The 22,208-nt window shown below is 40.1% G+C and overlaps 1 protein-coding gene across 2 annotated transcripts in view; it reads right to left on the bottom strand.

The window, feature by feature from the left end:
- Nucleotides 1-22,208, bottom strand: part of LAMA4 (laminin subunit alpha 4) — a 137,071-nt gene that overhangs the window by 70,029 nt on the left and 44,834 nt on the right. Inside the window, exons 3-8 of one of the 2 annotated variants that reach the window (XM_081094524.1) lie at nt 21,078-21,202; nt 15,087-15,167; nt 9,797-10,011; nt 6,953-7,027; nt 3,002-3,153; nt 1,308-1,418 (exon numbers count right to left, since the gene is read on the bottom strand). In XM_081094524.1, coding sequence (XP_080950650.1) covers nt 1,308-1,418; nt 3,002-3,153; nt 6,953-7,027; nt 9,797-10,011; nt 15,087-15,167; nt 21,078-21,202 — 759 coding nt within the window. Of the gene's footprint in view, nt 1-1,307; nt 1,419-3,001; nt 3,154-6,931; nt 7,028-9,796; nt 10,012-15,086; nt 15,168-21,077; nt 21,203-22,208 lie in introns of both variants that reach the window. The other variant, XM_081094523.1, reaches the window with a different exon arrangement.

The raw sequence follows: 22,208 nt of genomic DNA on the forward strand, positions 1-22,208 counted from the left end.
GGATTAATATGTGGCATTGTATGGGAAACAAGGACAATTTTCATGTGCATTTCAAAGTGGTTGAATTTTCCAAGGGTCCAAGTAATTAACATTTTTAGAAGCTTAATCTCTTAACACTTTAAGAGCTCCAAGGTCAAGAGAGATTATCAAAGTTATTTTAACCTTTATTTTTGTAGAAAGTGAGAATTGTTTTTTGAAAAGCACTTCCACAGCTTATGTCAAATACCAGTGTAGGAAAGCAGAAATTCCAGAGTGCTCTGGACAGCACTGGGGGAGCATAACAAGGAAAAAAATGTGTTAAACATTTTAAATGTTGAATATGGCACCTTGTGGCTTAGTTGTATTTTTTTTATTACTACAGAGGCAGGGTATTTTTCCATTAGGCTGCTGGGGAGTGTATTTAATAGTCTCTCACACTGACTCTGCTCAAATTTCAATGCTTTTGTGGTTAATTTCTGAGAGCTTTTATGTCATATTTCCCTTAATATTGTTCTTAGTCTCATTGACTTTTTCATTTATTTAGTTGTCTTTACTGGGTATTTGAAATTTTATCTTGTCATATCTATTATATCTTTTTATTGTAATTCCTCATGCTGTATTTAAATGTATTGTCATTTTCTTTCAATTTCAAATAAATATTTAGTTCTGTTTTCTTGCGAATTTGAGATTTAAACTCAAGTCTTTAATCTGTCTGGGATTTTATTTTAGTACTAGAGGCCTGATGCACTTAATTAGTGCAAGAGTAGACCTTCCTTCCCCAGGATGCCAGGAGCCCTGGCTTCGTCTGGAAGGTCATCCAGAAGGACGTCCAGTCTAATTAGCATATTACGCTTTTATTATTATAGATATATGGTGTAAGGTGAGGGTTGAAAGTGATTTTTTTCCCTGCCAAAGTGCAAAATTGCTTTCTCAGCATCATTGCTCTTCTTTCTGTTTATTATTTAATGCATCCTTTAGCAGACATTTAAATTTTATATTCTACCTAGTAAAGCTTATTTCTGGATGCTCTATAGCTCTTAGTCATAAAATGCTAAGGCAAACAGCTGAACAACTATTCTAATTGAAATATATCAACCATATTAACCAACAGCAAATATTAAATAGTTCCTCATAAAACACAGTTTTTCAAGGAAACCAGTCAAAATGGGAAGAAACAGTAGAGACCGAGTCTACTCTTGATTTATTTTAAGGTACTTGAGTCACTACATATTTTCTGAGCTGTGTTGAGCCTCAGTTGTTTGTGATTTGCTAGGCTCACACCAGCTAAGTCCTTTCTCTGAAGGTAGTTCCAGAAACTGAATACATACCCTTTCAGCTAATTCGTCCAGGTCAGACAGAAGGCTTTTCATTGTATTCTCAGCATTGTTGATTTGTATTTTTCTTAGGATATACTGGTTTTCTCTTTCTGACAATTTTGTCTGTGGAAAAAAATGTTTTGAAAATAATCAGTAGATGTGCACACCAGGTTTGTAAATATAAACACAAAACTCTTCCCATGTTAAAGGACTTAGAGTAGAATGTGAGTCTCTGTCCCCCAAATGGTGGTGGGTCTGCAGGCTGTTGCAGGCTGGTGTAGAGGTTGGGGACTGCATGAGGGTTCTCAGGGCCCTAAGGGATAAAATTCTTCCAGCTCTGCTCACCAGGCAGACCCTGGGCCGTGCTGTGCTGGCCGTGGGGAAAGGGTACCTTTTCCTAATTTGTACAAATGCACAATATAGACTGGTGGTGGCCTTGGGTGTCTAACCTTTAAAATGCCAATTTTGAAAGGCTTTGGAAGAAATGATCAATCACACAAATTAAAGTAAACGGAGCTTAGTCCAAATGTGGTTTTACTCAGATTACTTTGGAGTAGGCTCACCGAACTTGGCACTGCCTTTCTGTCAGCTATAATTATATCTATCTTGAAGTTGTGTTGTTGGGGAAAGCGGATTCAAGTGGCATCAAGAGGCCTGAATCTGGGTGACTCCCCTGAGAATTAGTGCCTTCATGTATCCAAACAGATGAGTTTGTACAAGAAGGATTTCTAGGTTTGGAACAGAATGCTCACTAAGATTCCATCCAGCTCTACAATTTTGTCATTTTTTTGTTTTGTTTTGCATTTTGCATAATATGGACAGTTGCTGTGCATGTCATCTGCGCCTCCACAAAGTAATGAGCACTTACTATGCTAGGTACATATCAATTCACTGAATTCTTTCAACAATCCATGAGATGGTTCAATAATTTTCCTCAATTCCAGATGAGAAAACTGAAGAATAAAGAGGTTAAATAACTTACCCAAACTAACAAAGTTAAAAAAAATTACGCTGGTATTAATTCTATTGTCCTTTCAGCTAATTATCATTGTTTTCAAAAAATATGTTGGTTGTGATAGAAGCCCATGATTTAGAGGGGGGAAATAAAACCACCTCTTAAAGCTTAGATATACAAGCACAGTTCATCTGTTTCCTGCCTTTAACTCATTTATTAGAGATTAACCACAGGATCTATGAGGAGAAACAGAGCATGTGAATCTGTTGTGTGTCTGAGTGTGTGTGTGTGAGTGTGGGAAAATGAGGGGGAATATGACAGTGAGAAGGTAAGGTAAGGGTAGGAGATAGAGACAGATATAAAAATTGAGATAGAGAAACAGAGACACACAGAGAGAAACGTTTCTAGAGAAACTTCTCAAAAACATTGCACATTGAGGGTAAGGTAACGATAAGTCTGTGGTAATCACTTGAATGACCAATGTACAGCTTCACCAAGGAAATAAGTGTTTTGCATCCCTCAATAGTTTTGTACATCGATACCAGTTTTTTAGTCATTTCATTTTCAGTATTAACCTCTTTTATAGATGGCAGCTCTTGGTTGAGCTGAAGATAATGTTTACAATTAACTTGTCATAATTTCCTAGGGCTAAACTTCTGTAATGTTGCCATGGGGCTCAGCTACCAAAACTGATAGGGGTTACTAGGAGTGACTCAGTGGAAACATGCAAAAGGTAAACATTTCTGCATACTTTGAGGAGGTAGATGGTGGAGTTCATTTCATTCACGTGTCTATGGGCGGCGGCACCGGAGGACACGCTCAGCACACCGGATTTACTTTCTTCAATGGAGAGCGCGGCTAAGCGAAGGTCATCAGTTAGATCCCAGATGCACTTATCACAGCCTAGAAGTAGAATGGGCAGGCCATTTCTTCAAAATGAAAAGTCAGCTGGGAAGCATGCTGCCTTCAGTAGATCACTATATGAACTTCCTTAGTTAATTCTATTTCCATTTTTGTTTCATGAGGTGCTGTTCTGGGCCACAGAACTAGTCCTTATACTCAAAGTCGAGTAGAGTCCAAGATGAGCCCAACTACATTGAGCACTATCCCCACTTCACACATAACAAAAAGAAACAACACATGCGGCAGGGAAAGTAGGTTAACATGACACTGAGTGCTGCACTGAGACAGAAAGAAAGCATGAAAGGGACAGCCCTCGGAGATGACTCTCTTTATGTCAGACTTTGGGCTTTTGCTTGGTGTCCACTGGTGAAGGCGGCTATTTGATAGGCACTCCCCCTTTCCTGTCTCAATTCAGGTCCTAGTACTTCTTACTCCTTGGCCTCACCCCAAGGGTGACTACCTGAGCACCTCTCCATGGCCTGACCTCCTGTCTGGTGCAGTAGTTGCAGTTTCTCATTGCTTCTCACGCTTCGCATTTGAGTTCTTCTGACCACGGTCATCACCCACCAGGATCCCAGTGCCCTCCTGGGGCCACTCACAAGTACACCCTTTGAAACTTTCCTGTTCTCTATCTCTCTCTCAGATTGTACTTTCTTCTGGAGAACTGGTAAATGGAGACTGACGTGTTAATAGTTGTTAGTATGTTAATTAAGTTTAACATGGTCTTACTCATATTGACTCTCAGAGGAACATCAGGCTGAAGGGGGAAATGCTTAGGGCCAGGGAGGTATCATGATGTCCTTAAAGTGACTGTGCTTAGGGGACCACCTAGGTTATCAGTGTGTAAACTTTACCCTGCTTGTGCCTCGCATTCTGTGCCATCTTCGAAAATGTGATTCATCGGTAATATTAATCTATTGTGTCCAGAGGACTCAGAAGTCAAGATATTTTTGTTTGGGGGAGGGAATACCTAATGTTAAAAAATATATAGTCTTTAAATTACTCTACTTAAAGGTGAATATTAGTTACTTTTAAAAATTAAATGTATTGGGGGTGATATTGGTTTATAGGGTCATATAGGTTTCAGGTGTACGTTTCTGTGATGCATGATCTGTGTGTAGCATTGTGTGTCCACCACCAAAGTCAAGTAATCTTTTGTCACCGTATATTTGGCCCCCTTTACACTTTACTACACCCTCCCCCTTCCCTTTTAGTAAACCACCATGTTGTTGTCTGTGCTTGAGTATCAGTTTTATATCCCACATGAGTGAAATCATATGGTTCTTAGCTGTTTATGACTGGCTTATTTTGCTTAGCATAATATTCTCAAGATCCATCCATGTTGTCACAAATGGCGGTATTTCATCTTTTCTTATGGCTGAGTAGTATTCCATTATATATCATGTCTTCTTTATCCAATCCTCTATCCCTCTACCGAAGGACACTTTGGTTGTCTCTATGTCTTGGTCACTGTGAATAATGCTGCAATGAGTAAAGGGTGCATATATCTTTGGGAATACATGTTTTTCGAGTGCGTTTTTATTTGGGGGCGGGTAGGTATCTAGAAGAGAGATTCCTGGGTCATATGGAAACTCTATTTTTAATTTTTGAGGAACTGCCACACTGTTTTCCATTGTGGCTGTAATAGTTTACATCCCTGCCAGCAGTGAATGAGAATTCCTTTTACTCTGTAACCTCTCCAACACTTGTTACTGTATCACCTGCCTTGTTGATAACAGCCATTCTAACAGGTGTAAGGTGGTATCTCATTATACTTTTGATTTGCATTTCCCTAATAATTAGTGGAGTTGCACATGTTTTTCATACATCTGTTGGCTGCTTGTATATCTTCTTGGGAAAGGTGTCTTTCCGGCCCTCTGCCCATTTTTTTAATTGGATTGTTTGCTTGTTTGATGTTGAGTTGTATGAGTACTTTATATATTTTGGATATTAACCCCTTGTCGGAGCTGCTGTTTGCAAATATCATTTCCCATTCGGTTGGTTATCTTTTTATTTTGTTGTAGTTTTCTTTTGCTGTGAAGAAGCTTTTTAGTTTGATAGAGTCCCATTCATTTATTTTTGCCTCTAATTCCCTTGATTTTGGGGTTAAATTCATAAAATGTTCTTTACGACCAAGGTCCATAAGTTTAGTACCTATGTTTTCTTCTATGTACTTTATTGTTCCAAGCCTTTGATCCATTTTTATAATTTTTATACAAGGGAACAAGCTATAATCTAGTTTCATTCTTTTGCATGTGGCTTTCCAATTCTCCCAGCACCACTTATTGAGGATAATGGTTCTTTCTTTTCTCCATTGTGCATTTTTGGCCTCTTTGTCAAAATTTATTTGCCCATGTACCTGTGGTTTTATTTCTGGGCTTTCAATTCTGTTCCATTGGTCTGTGTGTCTGTTCTTCTGCCAGTACCATGCTGTTTTGAGTATCTTAGCTCTGTAGTATAATTTAAAGTCAGGTAGTATGATACCTCTCTAACTTTTTTCTTTGGCTGTTCAGGGTATTTTGTGATTTCATACAACTCCGATGACTTTTTGCTCTATTTATTTAAAAAATGACATTGGGATTTGGATGGTGATTGCATTAACTCTGTATATTGCTTTGGGTAATACAGCCATTTTAACTATGTTGATTCTTCCATTCCATGAACATGAACACGGAATATCTTTCCATTTCATTGTGTCTTATGCAATCCCTTGTAATAATGCTTTGTAGTTTTCAGTATATAGGTCCTTCACCTCCTTTGTTAAGTTTACTCCTAGGTATGTTATTCCTTTGGTTGCAATTGCAAAAGGTGTTTTCTTTTCATTTCTTTTTCTAAAGTTTCATTGTTAGTATATAGGAAAGCAATGGCTTTTTGTACATTGATTTTGTATCCTGTAACTTCACTGTATTCACTTACTGTTTCTAATAGTTTTGTTTTTTTTGGTGGAATTTTTAGATTTTTCTATATACAGAATCATGTCATCTGCAAAAGACACTTTCATTTCTTCCTTCCTAATTTGGATGTCTTTTATTTATTTCTCTTGCCTGATTGCTCTGGCTAGGACTTCCAAAACTATGTTAAATAAGAGTGGTGAGAGTGGGCATCCTGTCTTGTTCCTGATTTTCACCATTGCATATGATATCGGCTGGGGGTTTATCATAGATGGTGCTTGAAAAGTCATTAAGACTAGTTCTGGAAATTTGTTTTGAATGTTTCAGCAGGTCCTTGCACCATCAGAATTGATCACTATTTGATTGATAAGAATGACAGAAACATCCAGGAAAGAAAGATTGCAGGTCTTTTTCATAAGGCCTGAATATTTTATTTCTGGTGTCACTTTAGATTTGGAGTGATCTGGGAAAAACCACTGAAATCTCTTGGTATCTCAGTTTTCTCAGAGTTGTAAAGCATTGTCTGTGTATATCATATTATCTAGTGACCTGTAGAGAAAAGGGAGAAAAGGAGCTAAAATAAACCCAGTCTTTGGGAATTATGTTTCTGAATTTGCCTTTATCCACTAGGTAAGATGCTAAACTTAAAGACTTGATAAGTTTTGTAGAGGTGTTTAAATGTAAATTACCTATTTGCAAATTAGAATCAAGTGGACAACTGAATCTTTTTTGTTTAGGGTACATTTGTTTGAGGCACAGACAGGGTTAAAGCCAGGGGTGAAACTCAGGTAGTTTCTAGAGAGGGGTATTGCATAACTTTCCTTAATCCTCCACCTGCAGCACATTAGAGAAAGTGGGGTTAGTCAATCATGTACTGTTATTTTTACTTATGGTTGGGCAGTCCGTGCCTGTAGGGGGTTCAAAACTTTTTTCCAAGCATTTTCCGGTTACACTGTCACATGGGCCTCCTCCACAATTGCACACTGTGGGAAACAAAAACAAGAGATTAGGATTCATTTCTTAGTGCTTAAAGTATTGTAATGTTCTCATGGTTTCTAGAAATACTGGCTATCAGTATATAATCATTCAATGGGCATTAATTATATTCTCTGATACCGAGATTGTGCCCCTCACCCAATTAAGCCCCAGCCTAGTGAAATTTTCAAAGGAGACCCTTGGGCAAAAACAAATTTAAATTTTCTAGGACTCCTCTCACAATTTTTTTTTTTTTGGCGGGGGGAGGTTCCTGACATGACTATTACAGCTGCTTCAGTCCAGAAAAATCCTGGTAAATTTCACAAGATACAAGATAATCATGGAGCCCATTATTCAACCGGACTCTGAAAGCCAGCCTTTCATTGCAGCCTGATTCTCCAGTTTAATCCAGCTTCGGGGTTGATCATTGCCAGGTGTGAAGGAGGAGTAGTCCAGCGAGGAGAGAGTGAGGAGGCCCAAGAGCAAATCTTGGCTTCCACAGTGCTTGACCCTTGGCAAAGCTGACTCCAAACCTCCCAGTGATAGTTCTCAGTGGGATGGCGAGGAATAATGTCGTGGAAAAAATTAGGAACATATTTACATAAATTCAGAAATCCTGAGGACCCTCTATTCATCTACTGAGGATTTTCAAGATAGTCATTTGGAAAAAAGCAAAAACAAAAGCCCCAATTCAGAGTTTCAGAGTAGAAATTAATTTGTGATATTTAAAAAGGAATTCCTGAGCTATCAACAATAAGCTGAAGTAGAATTGTGAATTTTCTCCATCTCTTAACTGTCTTTAGAGAAAAATCATAAAAAATTTAGCTGTAAGGGGAAATGCATTTATTACATTTCAGCTGTTTAATGTTCCACAAAATGTAGATTTATTAAGCCATTCAGCAAGATCATGCTTTATTGCTTTTAGCATTAGCTTCTTTTCTAAGAGTGATCTGCTTCTATGTAGTTTAAACATAGTTTAGTAAATGTTTTGAGAATCAGAATATTCATCAATGTCTAAGGCTTTGATTTTGTCAGCAGTTTTTTAAAATTCTTGCCCCAGAAAAAAAAAATATATATATATATGTATTTTATATGTATTTGTGCACTCGGGGGAGGGGGGAGGGAGTCCCTCAGCCCGGCCTGTGCCCATTTGCAGTCCAGGACCCCTTGGGGGATGTCCACCTGTCGACTTAGGCCCACTCCCCAGGGGATCAGGCCTAAGCTTGCAGTCAGACATCTTTCTGGTAGCCAGGGAGCCCTTGGGGGATGTCTGACTAAAGGCTTAGGCCCCCAAGGGAGCTGTGATGAGGAAGCTGGGGTGACAGAGGAGCCACGCTGTCCCGCCCTGCTGCCCTTGGTCAGGTCGCACATGGGACACCCGAACGTTGACCAGGCGGTCAGGCGGATCACTGCTGCCCCACCCGGCCGCACTGGGTCAGGTTGCACATGGGATGCTCGCCACCCCGGGTCACAGATAGCAGGCCCGGATGGTGGCAGGGCAGATGGGATGGCGCTGTCCTGCCCCACTGCCCCGGGTGGCAAATAGCAGGCCCGGATGGCGATGGGGCAGGCAGGATCGTGCTGTCCTGCCCTGCCTGCAGTATGCAAATTAGCCGCTATCTTTGTTGGAGGCTAATTTGCATATCATGCTGATTAGCCAATGGGAGGCATAGTGAAGGTATGGTCAATTACCATGTTTGTTTAAAATTAGATAGGATATGAAAGAGGAAGAGAGAGAGAAACATCAATTGGTTGCTTTCTGTACATGTCCCAACCAGGGAATGAACCCACAACATTGGTATATGACCTGACAAGGAATTGAACGCAAAAACTTTTGGTGTGTGGGACAATGCTCTAATCAACTGAGCCACCCAGCCAGAGATGCCAGCACTCTTTCAGATGCCTGCTTTTCTTCTTTAGTCTGTCTAGACACAGAACACTCTTCCCTGTGTCCTTTTCGGTATTATGCCTTTGTGCACTTTGCTTTCTTGTAGACATGTTTACTTTTATTGTGATTTCTGAAGATCACATGTGTTTTCTTCTCAATATTAACCTTTACACTTAGAATCTTTTTAAGTGGGACTTTGTTTTAGTGAGGGGATTTCCAATAGGAGCATGCCACAAGAGTACAATACCTCTTCCTCACCCATTCTTCCCCTCAAAGTCACAAACAAATAAGAAATATTGTCTCAGCCTTATTCCTAGAGGAAGGCAATTGAACTTTACCTATTAAGAGCTTTATTCTATGTGGCAAGTGGATTATAGAAATTATCAATGAAATGTATACATTTGAGTCTAACTGAAGTCAATTCTTATACTCTACCTGAGATAGTTGCTCTGACAATTTGAGGAAATTGGATGATGAGTAAACTCTACCATTGATTTGCTCACTTATTGCACTGAAATGTCAGTTTTACCAAAGATAACTGAAAAATGGGACTTAGCTTCCAGAATAAGAAAAGTGATGTGAACCATGCAGGTTTTCATTCAGAATTCTGGCCAATCATAGGCTGTCCATAGAAGTCTGCTTTTCTTCTTTGATCAAAATGGGAAGGGTATAAGCTGGCAAGGCAAGAGCTCATTTGTGTCAGTGTCTCTTGGTTTATGAGCTAGGTTACATTAGTAGCCTTGATAATATCCACCAGGGGTGAGTATGGGATGCACATTCCTGAGAATGTGCATTGCCCTGGAAAAGTGACAAGGGGGCACTTGAGACATTTTCCCAAGATAGATACATCTAAATCCGGGTGGCCTTCTAAGGATTTACAGGACTGTACCTGCACAGTTCTTGGCTATCCTGGCATCCCCATAGTAGCCTGGGGCACAGCGTTCACACTTGAATCCAGTGGTATTACGTAAGCAATTCCTACACTGGCCAGTGATCTCATCACAATCTTCAAAAATCAGGTTAGGATCAGAATTTCCACTGCAGTCACATTTCTTACAGGTGTTTCCAACAAGCAAGGGGTTTCCATAGTAACCAGGAGCACATCTGAAGGGGAATCACATGTTAAAAATTTAACAGCCATAGTTTTTCTTCCTTTTAATCTTCTTTCCCACCTAGAATAAAAGCGTAGCTAATATTTGTGATTTGCTTTTCCAGAATTCATTCACATCTCCCATCTTCCTAATAGAACTAGACTTTGTTTTTAAGGAACCACCCCTCCCCAGTGTGTTACAGCCCATTCAGCATGGCCAGCCCTCCAGATGTAGGAGTGTCTGGGTATGACCAATGTGTGGGAGTTTTTGGTCATTCCAACAACTGGCGTGCACAGCTGGCATATGATGGGTGGTGCTAGATACGCTAAATGAGACCCACTACTAGTGCACAGCTAAGAATGATCTTGGCCAAAGAGTTAATAATACCTTTGTTAAGAAACACTGATATAAATCACTGTCCACCTTGCTGTAGTGAACTGTTCAGATTAACCTAAATCTGAGCCACTCAATGCCTGGCACTAGCCTGTCCAAAATGGATTGGCTCAGAGGTGATTCAATTGGAGTGTAGCCCAGGGCTCTTGTTTGAGGGCTCTGGGGAGGCATTCTTTTCCTCTGTGGGAGAATGAACAGTCAGGTGGTGCTCTTAGTTCTGAAGCCATCTTGTGACCGAGGAAAGGCAATGTGGAGACAAGGCAGAGGGCAGAGCTGAGGGTATCACAGAGAAACAGAGCTGGAGCCTAAGTAGCCATTATTCTGGACATTTTAGATCTCTGGGTCTACAAAGGCCAGGCACCTAACCACTGCATTTGATGTGGGGGCACAGCTGGTGCCTTTGGTCATGCTGCCTGGGCCCCTCATGAGACAGCCTAGCCTTGTTGGAGAGTAGTGACTGAAATCCATCCAACCTTTCCTGGCCTGGCCAAACTGTGCACTCTAGGTGGGGCTGCCTCTGCTCAGAGGAACAAATGCTTTTCTCTATTTTTCAAAGGCCCTGCTGTGAGTGGTGGGACTGCAGGTCCCATCTAAGGTTCAGCTGCTACTTGGCTCCTGTCAACTGTTGCCAAATTGTAGCTGTGAGGGAATGGAGGACCTGTATTGCTAAATTTTCCTATTTTTAAACAAAGAAGTTAAAATTTGGATTTTATGTTGGCTGCGGACTGCAGGCTGGAATGGGGAGACCAGGGTGGGGTGTGGAGAGCCTGGGCTAGGGCATTGGCCTTGGGAATGGAAAGAAAGGGAGGACTTTCCAAGGAAATAAGTAAGGTTTCGTCTGTAGCGATACGATACTACATTTTAAAAGCTTCCATTTAAAGTAATAAAATTATGACTCAGGACATTTGAAAAATTGAGAAATGAAAAATAAAAATCATACCTGCAATCCCAAGGCCCTAATGAAATAATTGTTCAACATTTTGCATATGATCTTCCAGCCTTTATTCCCACATCTCAGTTTTTTTGGTGTAGTTGTAATGATGGTGTATGTTCAGTCTTTACACCCTTGACTTGCCTTGTGTCTCATAGCTTCACCTGGGTGAGTTTACTTAGTTACCACAGACAGCTGGGAGGTAGGCCACACAGGCTGGCATTCTGAGGTTGAGAGGCTACTTGGTTTTCCAGCCTCACATAGCTAGGAAGTCAGTGCAAGACCCAGACCTTCTGACCCTCATGTTCTTTCCTTCACTCCACCCTGGACCACACTGCTGCTACTATAAATGAATGAGTGAATTCATCCAACAGAGGGACAATTCATGTCTATTTTATGCAAGGCACAGAAAGACAGGAAGAGGAAAAATACACAGGCCATTCTGAAAGAACAGGAAACAAATGAAGCACAATCATACATAATATCTAAATTCTAGAAATTGAGGTCTATATAAAAATAAGAATGAATTAGAGTGTCACACAATCTACAAAGAGATATCCCCAAGAGAAAATGTTTAATGAATTTTGTTACTCATACTCATTCATGTCTTTGCACCTCTAATTTACTGGGCCTCTGGTCCCCAAGACAGCATAAATCATTCCTCTACGGAATACAGGGCTGGATTGAATTTCTAACCTTTGCTGCAGTTCACTAAACAGAATATTAGATTCATTGAAATGGAACTCAGATCTACCCCCTTAATGTGCAGCTGGGAATCCTGAGGTCCGGGAGTGAAGGGACTTGCCCAAACTCACATAAGTCAGATGCCAGTTACTAGTACTTCCATTTCTCTGTTTCGTTTCACTGTATTTGATCTTCATGGGTTATCCCCTGGTCTTCCATAAGAGAAAAAAACACATTCTCTATTCCGTAAGTCAGAATCTCCATCACAGTGGAAACCTACTTTCAGTTACTTTGAGTTTCAAGAACATCTTTTGGTGATAGGTTTGGCGGCAACTCTGAAGTCACAGTCCAACCTTCAACACTACAGATTTTTATAGGCTCCTCTCAGGATGGTCATGAGGCTGAGAGATGAGGATGGAAAGCTATGAGACACAGGAGACAATCAATGAAGGACACTATTTACTTCAAAGCCATAATTTCTGTTAAGGAAACTGAGAGTCGGGGAAATGAGCCACCATGTCCCAGACACACATTATGCCGGTGGTGGAACCTGGACAATGACCACAGTGACTCCTGCTGTCACCAGTTAGTTTTTATTGCTCCTGCATTAAGTACCTGGTGTCATACGAAAAACTTGGCAGCATCACCTCACAACAGTCTCGTAAAGTGGGTATTTTCATTTCCTCCATTCTGGAGATGGGGAAATAGCGTAGAGGTCAAAAATAACTTGCCCAGGAGGATCACAAAGGGCTAGAGTTGAGATTCAAACTCAGCCAGGCTCTCTACTTCCATTTTCCAAACTAGTGCTCTCTCCTGCATCCTATCAATCCAGGTCCATCATAAGCACCCCATCTGATCCAGCCTTAGGGGGTAATGGCAGGTCCTAGGAGCCTCTGCTGTGGGCCAGGGGATTTATCGTCCACAATCCCACACCTCAGGTGGGCATGCTATTCTGTGCCAGGACCCCCACTGCTGCAGACAGAACCTTTAGCTGCACCCTGTGCGATTTTGCAGAAATGAGCTCTTAGGGCTGAGATTACTTCACTTCTGGGAGGCCTTGCATTAGGTTAGCAGGGACCTATTTAAGGCCATTAGTTCCCCTCACAGGAGCCATGGAACACCCATTATCTGGGAATACAGCTCAATCTTATCAGACTAAATTGAGTTTAACCTCAAACACTGGTGAGAAAAAAACTCCATCCCTGGATGATTAACAATCCTCAGACCCTCACTGAGAAAAAAAAAAAAGAATAAATCAAGTGCGTCATATTCCTGGGTCCCTCAGTAAGGAAATAATAGAATGAGTGTGTTGCCAACATTAATCAACCAAAGGTAATCTGATCATCTCCGAAAGCTGAAACTCACATGGCCCTCAGCTTTTACTTTCCCTCTTCCTTTAGAGCAAAAAAGGGAAAAATCTGCCCTAGCCAGTTTGGCTCAGTGGATAGAACATCGGCCTGTGGATCAAAGGGTCCTGGGTTCGATTCTGGTCAAGGGCACATACTTTGGTTACAGGCTCCTCTCTGGCCCCGGCTTTGGTCAGGGCTCGTGCAGGAGGCAACCAATCGATGTGTGTTGTGTGTTTCTCTCACATCGATATTTCTCTCTGTCTTTCCCTCTCTCTTCCACTCTCCCTAAAAATCAATAAAAAAATATCCTCGGGTGAAGATTTTTTTAAAAAAGGAAAAATCCCACAACCCTTTAGAGAAAGAATTATCCACATTTTGCATATTTAATAATCATAATAACAATGACCTCCAAGTATAGATATTTTCTCTGTACCATAGACATTGTGGCTTTTTAAAAAGAGTTGCAGAACTTCATTTTGAAAGATGGAGGGTGTTTTCTTTGGAAGAGAGTTGGCTTATCATTTAAGGTTTATGTTTTGACCCCCAGGCTAAGTCACAGTCAGGATGCTTGGGAGTGTGATGTGAGGAGGTGAGTACACTGCAGATGTTGGACTAGATGTTGGACTGGTCCCTCCTGCCCTTCCCTCTCTGTCTTTATGACAGCACCTAACATTTTGCTGCCTAAACACAATGATGAGGCCATTGTTAATGCATTTCTGTTGAAAATTAGAAGGCCTCTATGTGAGATTTTTTTTTTTGGTGATACCATTTTTTTAAAAAATATATTTTATTGATTTTTTACAGAGAGGAAGGGAGAGAGATAGAGAGTTAGAAACATCGATGAGAGAGAAACATCAATCAGCTGCCTCCTGCACATCTCCCACTGGGGATGTGCCCGCAACCCAGGTACATGCCCTTGACCGGAATCGAACCTGGGACCCTTCAGTCCACAGGCCGACGCTCTATCCACTGAGCCAAACCGGCTTCAGCTTGGTGAAACCATTTTATCATAGAAATCTGTGAGCAGTTGACAGGTGGGGAGAATGGGAAATGTCTTGCCAAGAAATCATTCAGTGGGAAGCCTTGCATCTTTAGTCCCCAAGGCCTTTCTTGATTGAGCAGAGATCAGAGCAACTCAAAAAAAAGAAAGTTAGGTGTAGATACCAAATGGGTATTCAGAAAATGCAAACTCTCATGAATTTTTTTTTCCCAGGGGAGAAAATGGTGTAAAGAGTGAGTTAAATAATAGATTTGTGCTTTTTTCAGTGTATTTCAATGGATTGCTTTTATAGAGGATTTAATTTTGACTTTCAATTTTATTTCAGTGCATTGCAATGTATTTTAAACTTATTGCTCTAATAGAGGATATGATTTATTTTTTTATTTAACAAGGCAGCCTCACTCTCCATTAATTATATTACTGGTTCTCAATGATAGAGAGAGAGAGGGGAGTGTTACCAAAACCATCCAGAGAATCTTTTTAAAAGACACATACTCATTTTTTTTCTTTCCATGTCCATTTATCCTGATGTGGCTCTGGCCTGGGCCCCTAGAGAGCATATTGTTATATCTGTGTCTGGGGCATGGGGTTATGAAATGCTATCTCCTACTCCTCCCTCTCAATCATCCACTTCAGCATCTATTGAAGGGGAGTAAGGCAGAGATGATGAATACAAGCAACAGAAAGCTTCCTTTGACCCACACATAAAATGGTACATTTTATTAGCTTACCTTTCACAGTTAGGTCCAGCGTAGTTTTCTTTACAAATACACCGAACAGCTCCATTTTTTCTATAGCAGGATTCTGCAAAACTAGAATTGTAAGGGGATATTAGAAGTCAACTCCATAAATCACTGAAGAGAACTTCTTCAAATGGGTGTGGTCATTTGCTTTATTTAAAGTAAATCCTCTTCCTTTTGGAAAAGTTTAGAACAAGAAGGCTCAGACAGAAAATGCCACTCCATTTGTGAAGCCATTTTCCAGGTTCACCTTACTTATTTTTCCATAGAGGCACTTCATTATGTTTACTTGAAGCAGTGGGCATTTCAGAAAACCATATATTATATATAAAGTCTAAAACACATATTTTGAAGGCAGATAAAATAAGCAAATTTTGCCTGCAATTTTAGATTTATGTGAGAATTTTCTCTTATTTCCATCACTTTCTGTGTATAAATTTGAAAGTTCCCCCTTTTTTATTCCCTAGATCTCTTCCACTCTTCACAATTATGAGCCAATTCTAAACTATCCTATATAATAAAAGGCTAATATGCAAATTGTCCCCTCAGGAGTTTGACCAACCAGGAGTTCAACTCCTCGCCATGATGTGCAATGACCACCAGGGGGTGGCACAGAATGAAGGAGGGTCCCACAGGCAGCCAGCAGCCGGGGGTGGTGGTGGGGTGGTGGTGAGGTGGTGGGCGGGGGTGGGGGAAGGAAGTCCCTGATTGGCCCTGATCACTGGCCAGGCATAGGGACCCTACCCGAATTTTGTGTACCGGGCCTCTAGTACTCTATAATCTTCACAGAACCTTAATTTCTTTTTTGTGCACCTTGAAGAATGGAAATAAAGGATGGAGGGACTGGCTTAGTTGATTAAAGTCACAAAGCAATCACTCAAGCAATAGGACCCACAGTAAAAGGATTCTAGTTCATTGAACCCCTCTCTTAATTCTTCATCTTCATTTTTTATAAGATAATAAAATTTACATCAGAAAAGTAATAAGAATATTAGTTCAGCAGAATAAATAACCAAATTAATTATTAAGGCAGGGGAAATGAAATATTACTCTGCACATGTTTGGATAATTCTACACTGACACATGAATCCACCCATATGAGGTGGGTATAAAAAGTTTTACAGACTCTTAAATTAGTTTTGGCCTAGGTACTGTACAATCGATGGAGCGTGATCTGCTGTTCTCACATTACTGCAGGTGTAAGCAATTTTACCCTTAATGGGCTTTCAGAAGAAAGAAAATGGATGTGTTTGCTTTGTTTAAAGATATTTATAAAATCAAGTAAGAAAACAATATGTGCTTCTCAGTGAAAGGTAATACCCACAATTTACTTCCTTTAACAGTTTGATTAAAAACATTCCATGAAATTACATTCTTTGGCCTTTACTCTTCATTTTGCTTGTTCTTATTCCTTAGCTGTCTTAAAGAAACACTGTCAGTGAAGAGTCCAGGACATTCATGTTTCTTTGAAGATGTTTCTCCCAGCAGCCTGCATACTGCTTGAAGAGCTGAAACATCTGCCAGTGTCTGGAGTCATCTGCCTTGAGCTAATGCCCTGCTGCTTCAAACAGATGACATTTTCCTTAATTGGAGCCATTACCATAGCTAATAGTAGACATGGTGGATGTCTGGCCAACCCCAAAATAAATAAATGAATTCTGTGCAAATGGTCCTTGGGAATAGCTGTGTGACCATTGGTCTCTGTGGTGGGAGACTCAGAGGCAATGCCAGCCGCTGAGGGTTCCTTTTTTGTTTTTCATCAGCATTAAATGTTTATGTTTTATTCAGAGGAAAGTCTGTCTTGGCTGGGGAAATGAAAACACTGTGCCTTTCTCAGCCCGCACTAGCAGCCATGGCGCCCTTGCTAAGAGGAAAGGAGCCTTTTGCTCTTGGAAAACCCTCAAGGGAACTTTAAGAAAAATAGACTCAGCGCTGTGTGTTGCTAAACTCCCTCAGACTTTATTTCCTTGCTTTCTGATGTGGCTATTGTAACTAGAAATCCAAATCATGGGTCAAATAGCAGATCTCTGAAAGTGTGATTTAGATTCCACACTTGTGCCTTTCTGAACTCAAATCAAAGTCCTGGCAGTTTCATTTTTATAGAAAATAGAAATATGAATTTTAAAACAACTGAAAGAGGCGATGGTATATTTGATTTTTGATAATGTATTTGATTAGTGTTTGAAATCAGTTAACTGAGTCAATAATAAGGTCAGATCAAAGGCTGGAACTTCATAGCGTCCAAGCAAATTTGTCCTGTTTTATGATCACTGACTACCTCCTCACCCCCATTTTTGTCCCAGATCCCTCCCCAACCCCCAAGGGATTTGGGAAGTAGAACTATTGCCACTACAAAGAGAGCAGGTCTCTCACACCCTTCCTAATCCCTCAACATTCCCACATATAGTCTTTACTTATTGGGGGTGTATTTTTGCTTTTATATTCATGTTGAGCAGGTTTTCAACCTCAGATCTGTTTTATGAAGGCTTCAGTTTTCATGTCTGTGAATATGCTCCTAACTGCAGAGCACATTTCCTAAGACCTTTACTCTTTGGAACTGGGATCCACTCTCACACACAGAGGTCCTTGATGCCTATGGGAACTTTTTCTCTTTCAAGGCAAGAAGGTTATTACCCAATTAGCAAGTTTCTGCTTCAATTATTTAAGAGTTAACAGCCCGGCCAGAGTGGCTCAGTGATTGAGCTTTGACCTATGAACTAGGAGGTCATGGTTTGATTCCTGGTCGGGGCACATGCCGGGTTGTGGGCTCAATCCCCAGTAGGGGGCATGAGGGAAGCAGTTGATCAATGATTCTCTCTCATCATTGATGTTTCTATCTCTCTCTCCCTCTCTCTTCCTCTCTGAAATTAGTAAAAAATATATTTAAAAAATAAATGATAAATAAAAGAATTAATGGCTTTCATAATTGCTGGAGTAACTGCAACTGAAATACTGGATAATCTGGCCTAAAAGGGAAAAAGTTGCTTTAGGAGCTTCATAATACTGCTGTATTTTGACTTATCTTAGTAAAGGCATGACTTTTTGATTGTTTTATTCACTACTGTGACCAGCAACTGGTACATGATTGGCACATAAGCATTCAATAAATATTTCTTGATTGCATATAGACAACATTTCTCAGTCAATAGAAATGAGTTCCAAAAGTCTTTTATCTCAAGACATTAATGTCAGGTAATTTAGATTAAAAAGTCTTGTCATAGGAAAGGAATAAAAAATGCATAAGCTAGACAATACAATTAGCATTTGGGATTGCCTTTTTAATTCTCCTGTTAGTTTCTAAAAGCTTATAAACCTGTTTAGAACAGTTAGTGCTTTATAACATCTTTGTTTACATGGGCAAATGAGTGTTACCTGTTATTAGGAGGTTGGAGGTAAATATATTTATCAAAATAACTATATCACATAAGAGAGTGACATGCTAAACATGTCATCAGATATGGTTGAGACTAATGTTTAAGAGCAGAATATTAATGAACAGTAAAACAATATACCTAGATGAGGCGACATAAATCAGGATACACTTGAGTGGAAATAGCAGAACATTTAATGTTGGAGTTTTCTACTCTCACTCTCAGTACCATTCATTTTGTGCAGGTTATTAATACCATCGGACATGAAAAATTACAAAGGAAGGGCTGAGGCAGTTTAATGATTTCTAAAGAAAGATGGGGCTATAAAACATCTGACTTCTTCCCAGACTGTCAGACCTTCAGAGGATTTGAACAAATCACAAGCTATCAGGGGAAATGTTAATCAATATTGGTGTTCAATTAAGGACAAAACATTAGGGAGACATTTGGTTGTTATCTCCTCTTTTTTTCTCTTTTTAAGTGTGTGTGTGTGTGTATGTGTGTGTGTGTGTGTGTGTGTATGTGTGGCAGTTATTGAGGCCTTTTAAGTTATTTTATATGTATTGTTTAACTTAATTTTTATAACAGCTGTCAACTAATTATTATATCCAAAACTTTAGAACAGTTCCTGACATAGAGTAAGTGGAATATAAGTGTTAAGAAAATATATAAAGCATGTGTTTACTAAAGCCAACATCCAACATACTCCTTTCCATGTGTAAGGCACCAACCCAAATGGTTCACACATATTATCATAGTCTAACTCTCTGAGGCAGATTCTGAGAGCAACTTTGATTTACTAAAAAAATCTGAGATCCAGAGTGGCTAAAGCAGTGATGGCGAACCTTTTGAGCTCGGCGTGTCAGCATTTTGAAAAACCCTAACTTAACTCTGGTGCCATGTCACATATAGAAATTTTTTGATATTTGCAACCATAGTAAAACAAAGACTTATATTTTTGATATTTATTTTATATATTTAAATGCCATTTAACAAAGAAAAATCAACCAAAAAAATGAGTTCAGAGGTGACATGGGTGTCATAGGTTTGCCATCACTGGGCTAAAGGAATCAATAAATGGAACTAAGATCTGAATCTAGTCTCTTTGACCCCAACCCCATGGAAAATGAGACCTTGTCTGAGATCATACAGCTATTATGACCTAGCTTCATTACTCTACCTGAAGTAATATATATAATTGGATTTTGTACAGGGTTCCTAGTACAGTGTTCCTAAAACCCTTGGAATTTCAAGACTGTCTTTTGTACTTCATAATGAGTTCCTTTCAACCATATCAGAGTTTATGATGATGAAGTGATTCTGGTGATCTCCTACATAGCTTCTGGATAGAGGCTAGTCTGCCAGAGGAACCAACTACACAATTAGAGGATTGGAACTTTCAATCTCATCCCTCCCCCAACCTCAGGGGAGGGGAGAGGTGCTGAAGATTGAGTTTAATCACCAGTCATTTAATCAATCATGACTATGTAATGGAACTTCAATAAAGCTCTTCAACAGCAAGGGTTGGGAGCTTCTGGGCTGGTGATTTGCTGAAAAGATGCTGCCCCTGGAGAGTAAGCACACAGAAGCTCTGGTCCTTCTTATCTCCTCATCCATACCCTGCCCTATGCATGTTTTTCATTGGCCTGTCCCTGAGTTATTTTCTTTATAATAAAACTCATTTTTCTGAGTTCTGTGAGTCATTCTAGAGAATTACCAAACCTAAGTGGGGTTGAGGGATCCCTACATTTGTAGCTAGATGGAAAAAATGTGAAAAGCCTGGGGACCCCATTTCAGCTGCTTCTGAAGTGGAATGAACCCTTAAACTCTGGGATCTGCACTAACTCTGGGTAATTAGTGTGAGAACTGATTGATTGTAGGACACCAAGTTGGTATCAGAGAATTAAAGAATTGGTTGATGTTTGGAGAACCAAATACCAGTACACCATTTTAATTCTACAGTCTATCATTTTTAAGCCAATAAAATGGCTAGTCATGACTCGACTATTGAATTTACTAGTATGCATATTAGCTACCTGGAAAGAAATTCACTATTTCCATTAAGATGTATATCTATGCTCTTTAACTTCTCACTCAGGCCAAAACACAACCAGAGGTGAAATTAGTTTTGGATATCTTCTATGAGGTGATTAGCCTAAAGCATGCATTCTGTTTGTGTTCTAATTCTGATTAAAAATCCTTTTTGGCTACAATTTATAGGGAAATATCGGCTCTATCAGAGTTTAAAAAAAATATTGGATTATAATGAATCTATTGGCATTATCAGTTGTGATCTCTCTAGGTCAAGGGTAAGCCAAGAATAGCTGAGATTACCCTTGCTTATAAAACTTGGGAGACTTCATTAACTTTATGGTGCACCCCAATATTTTGGGAATGAAGTCATCACATACTAGTATACTGAAAGCACTTAAGCTTCCCTGAAAGTATATTTAGGCTAGATATCTTTCCTGTATCTTTTTCAATCTCATCTCAGCATGAGGTACTCAGTTTTGACAATGGGAAAACCTTAGAACTCTGGATAGAATAAAAAAAATGGGGGTGAGTGGGGAGAGATAAGCAGTAGAAGGGATCATCTTCCTTTAGGACTTACTTGGCCAAGTATGGTAGTGGACAGGGACATGGCTGACAGAACCGGGGCGGTCCCCTGATGGAATCTCCAATATAACCATCTAAGCATTTCTCACAGTGCTCTCCTGTTGTGTTCCGTTGGCAGTGCTATAAGACAAAAGATAGAAAAATTGACAAGGACACAAAAGAAATTTTACAGACAGCGAATCTGGGAACCAAGTGATACTTCCAGTAAAGAGGATGCCAGGCTTGACAGAGATGGTGTGCATCAGTACTCATTATCACAAAGGATACACGTTGCCCCCAGTCAGTGCCAGAAAGTGTGCACAATGATGCAGGATTTAGACCTGGACTTCTGTGTGAGCACTAGCAGCCTGGGAGTCTCTTTACAGTTTGTGTGCTTTTTCAATTCAGAATGCTAATCAGAATGTCAAATTCTGGATGTTGTAGAAGCATCAGCTTACTGACTTGGAATGAATATGAAATGGAAAAAAAAAAATCTTCCTTGTGCTCACCCGTGACACAGGGAACAATTTAAGGATTTATGGCAAGCATGTCAAACTCGTGGCCTGCGGGCCGCATGTGGCCCACAACGAATATTTTTGTGGTCCAGCCAATATAACGGTATGTAAGAAACATTTTTTTTTATATTTTTTTATTGATTAAGATATTACATATGTGTACCCTCTACCCCCCCCCCCCCCGCTCATCCCCTCACCCCCCCGTTGTCCGTGTCCATTGGTTAGGCCTATATGCTTGCATATAAGTCCTTTGGTTGATCCTTCCCCCTTGCCCCCACCCTCCCCTACCTTCCCTCCAAGGCCCGACAGTCCAATCAAAGCCTCTCCGTCTCTGGATCAGTCCTTGTTCATCAGTTTTTGTTGTTCATTATATTCCACAAATAAGTGAGATCTTGTGGTATTTATCCGCTCTCCAGTTCCATCGATGCTGTGGCAAATGGTAAGAGTTCCTTTTTCTTCTTCCTCTTCTTAAAGAATACCTTTCAGCATTTCATATAATGCTGGTTTGGTGGTGATGAACTCCTTTAGCTTTTTCTTATCCGTGAAGCTCTTTATCTGACCTTCCATTCTGAATGATAGCTTTGCTGGATAAAGTAATCTTGGTTGCAGGTTCTTGCTATTCATCTCTTTGA

Source organism: Myotis nattereri (genome assembly GCF_964212035.1).
Source record: "Myotis nattereri genome assembly, chromosome: 6".
Taxonomy (NCBI): Eukaryota; Metazoa; Chordata; class Mammalia; order Chiroptera; family Vespertilionidae; genus Myotis; species Myotis nattereri.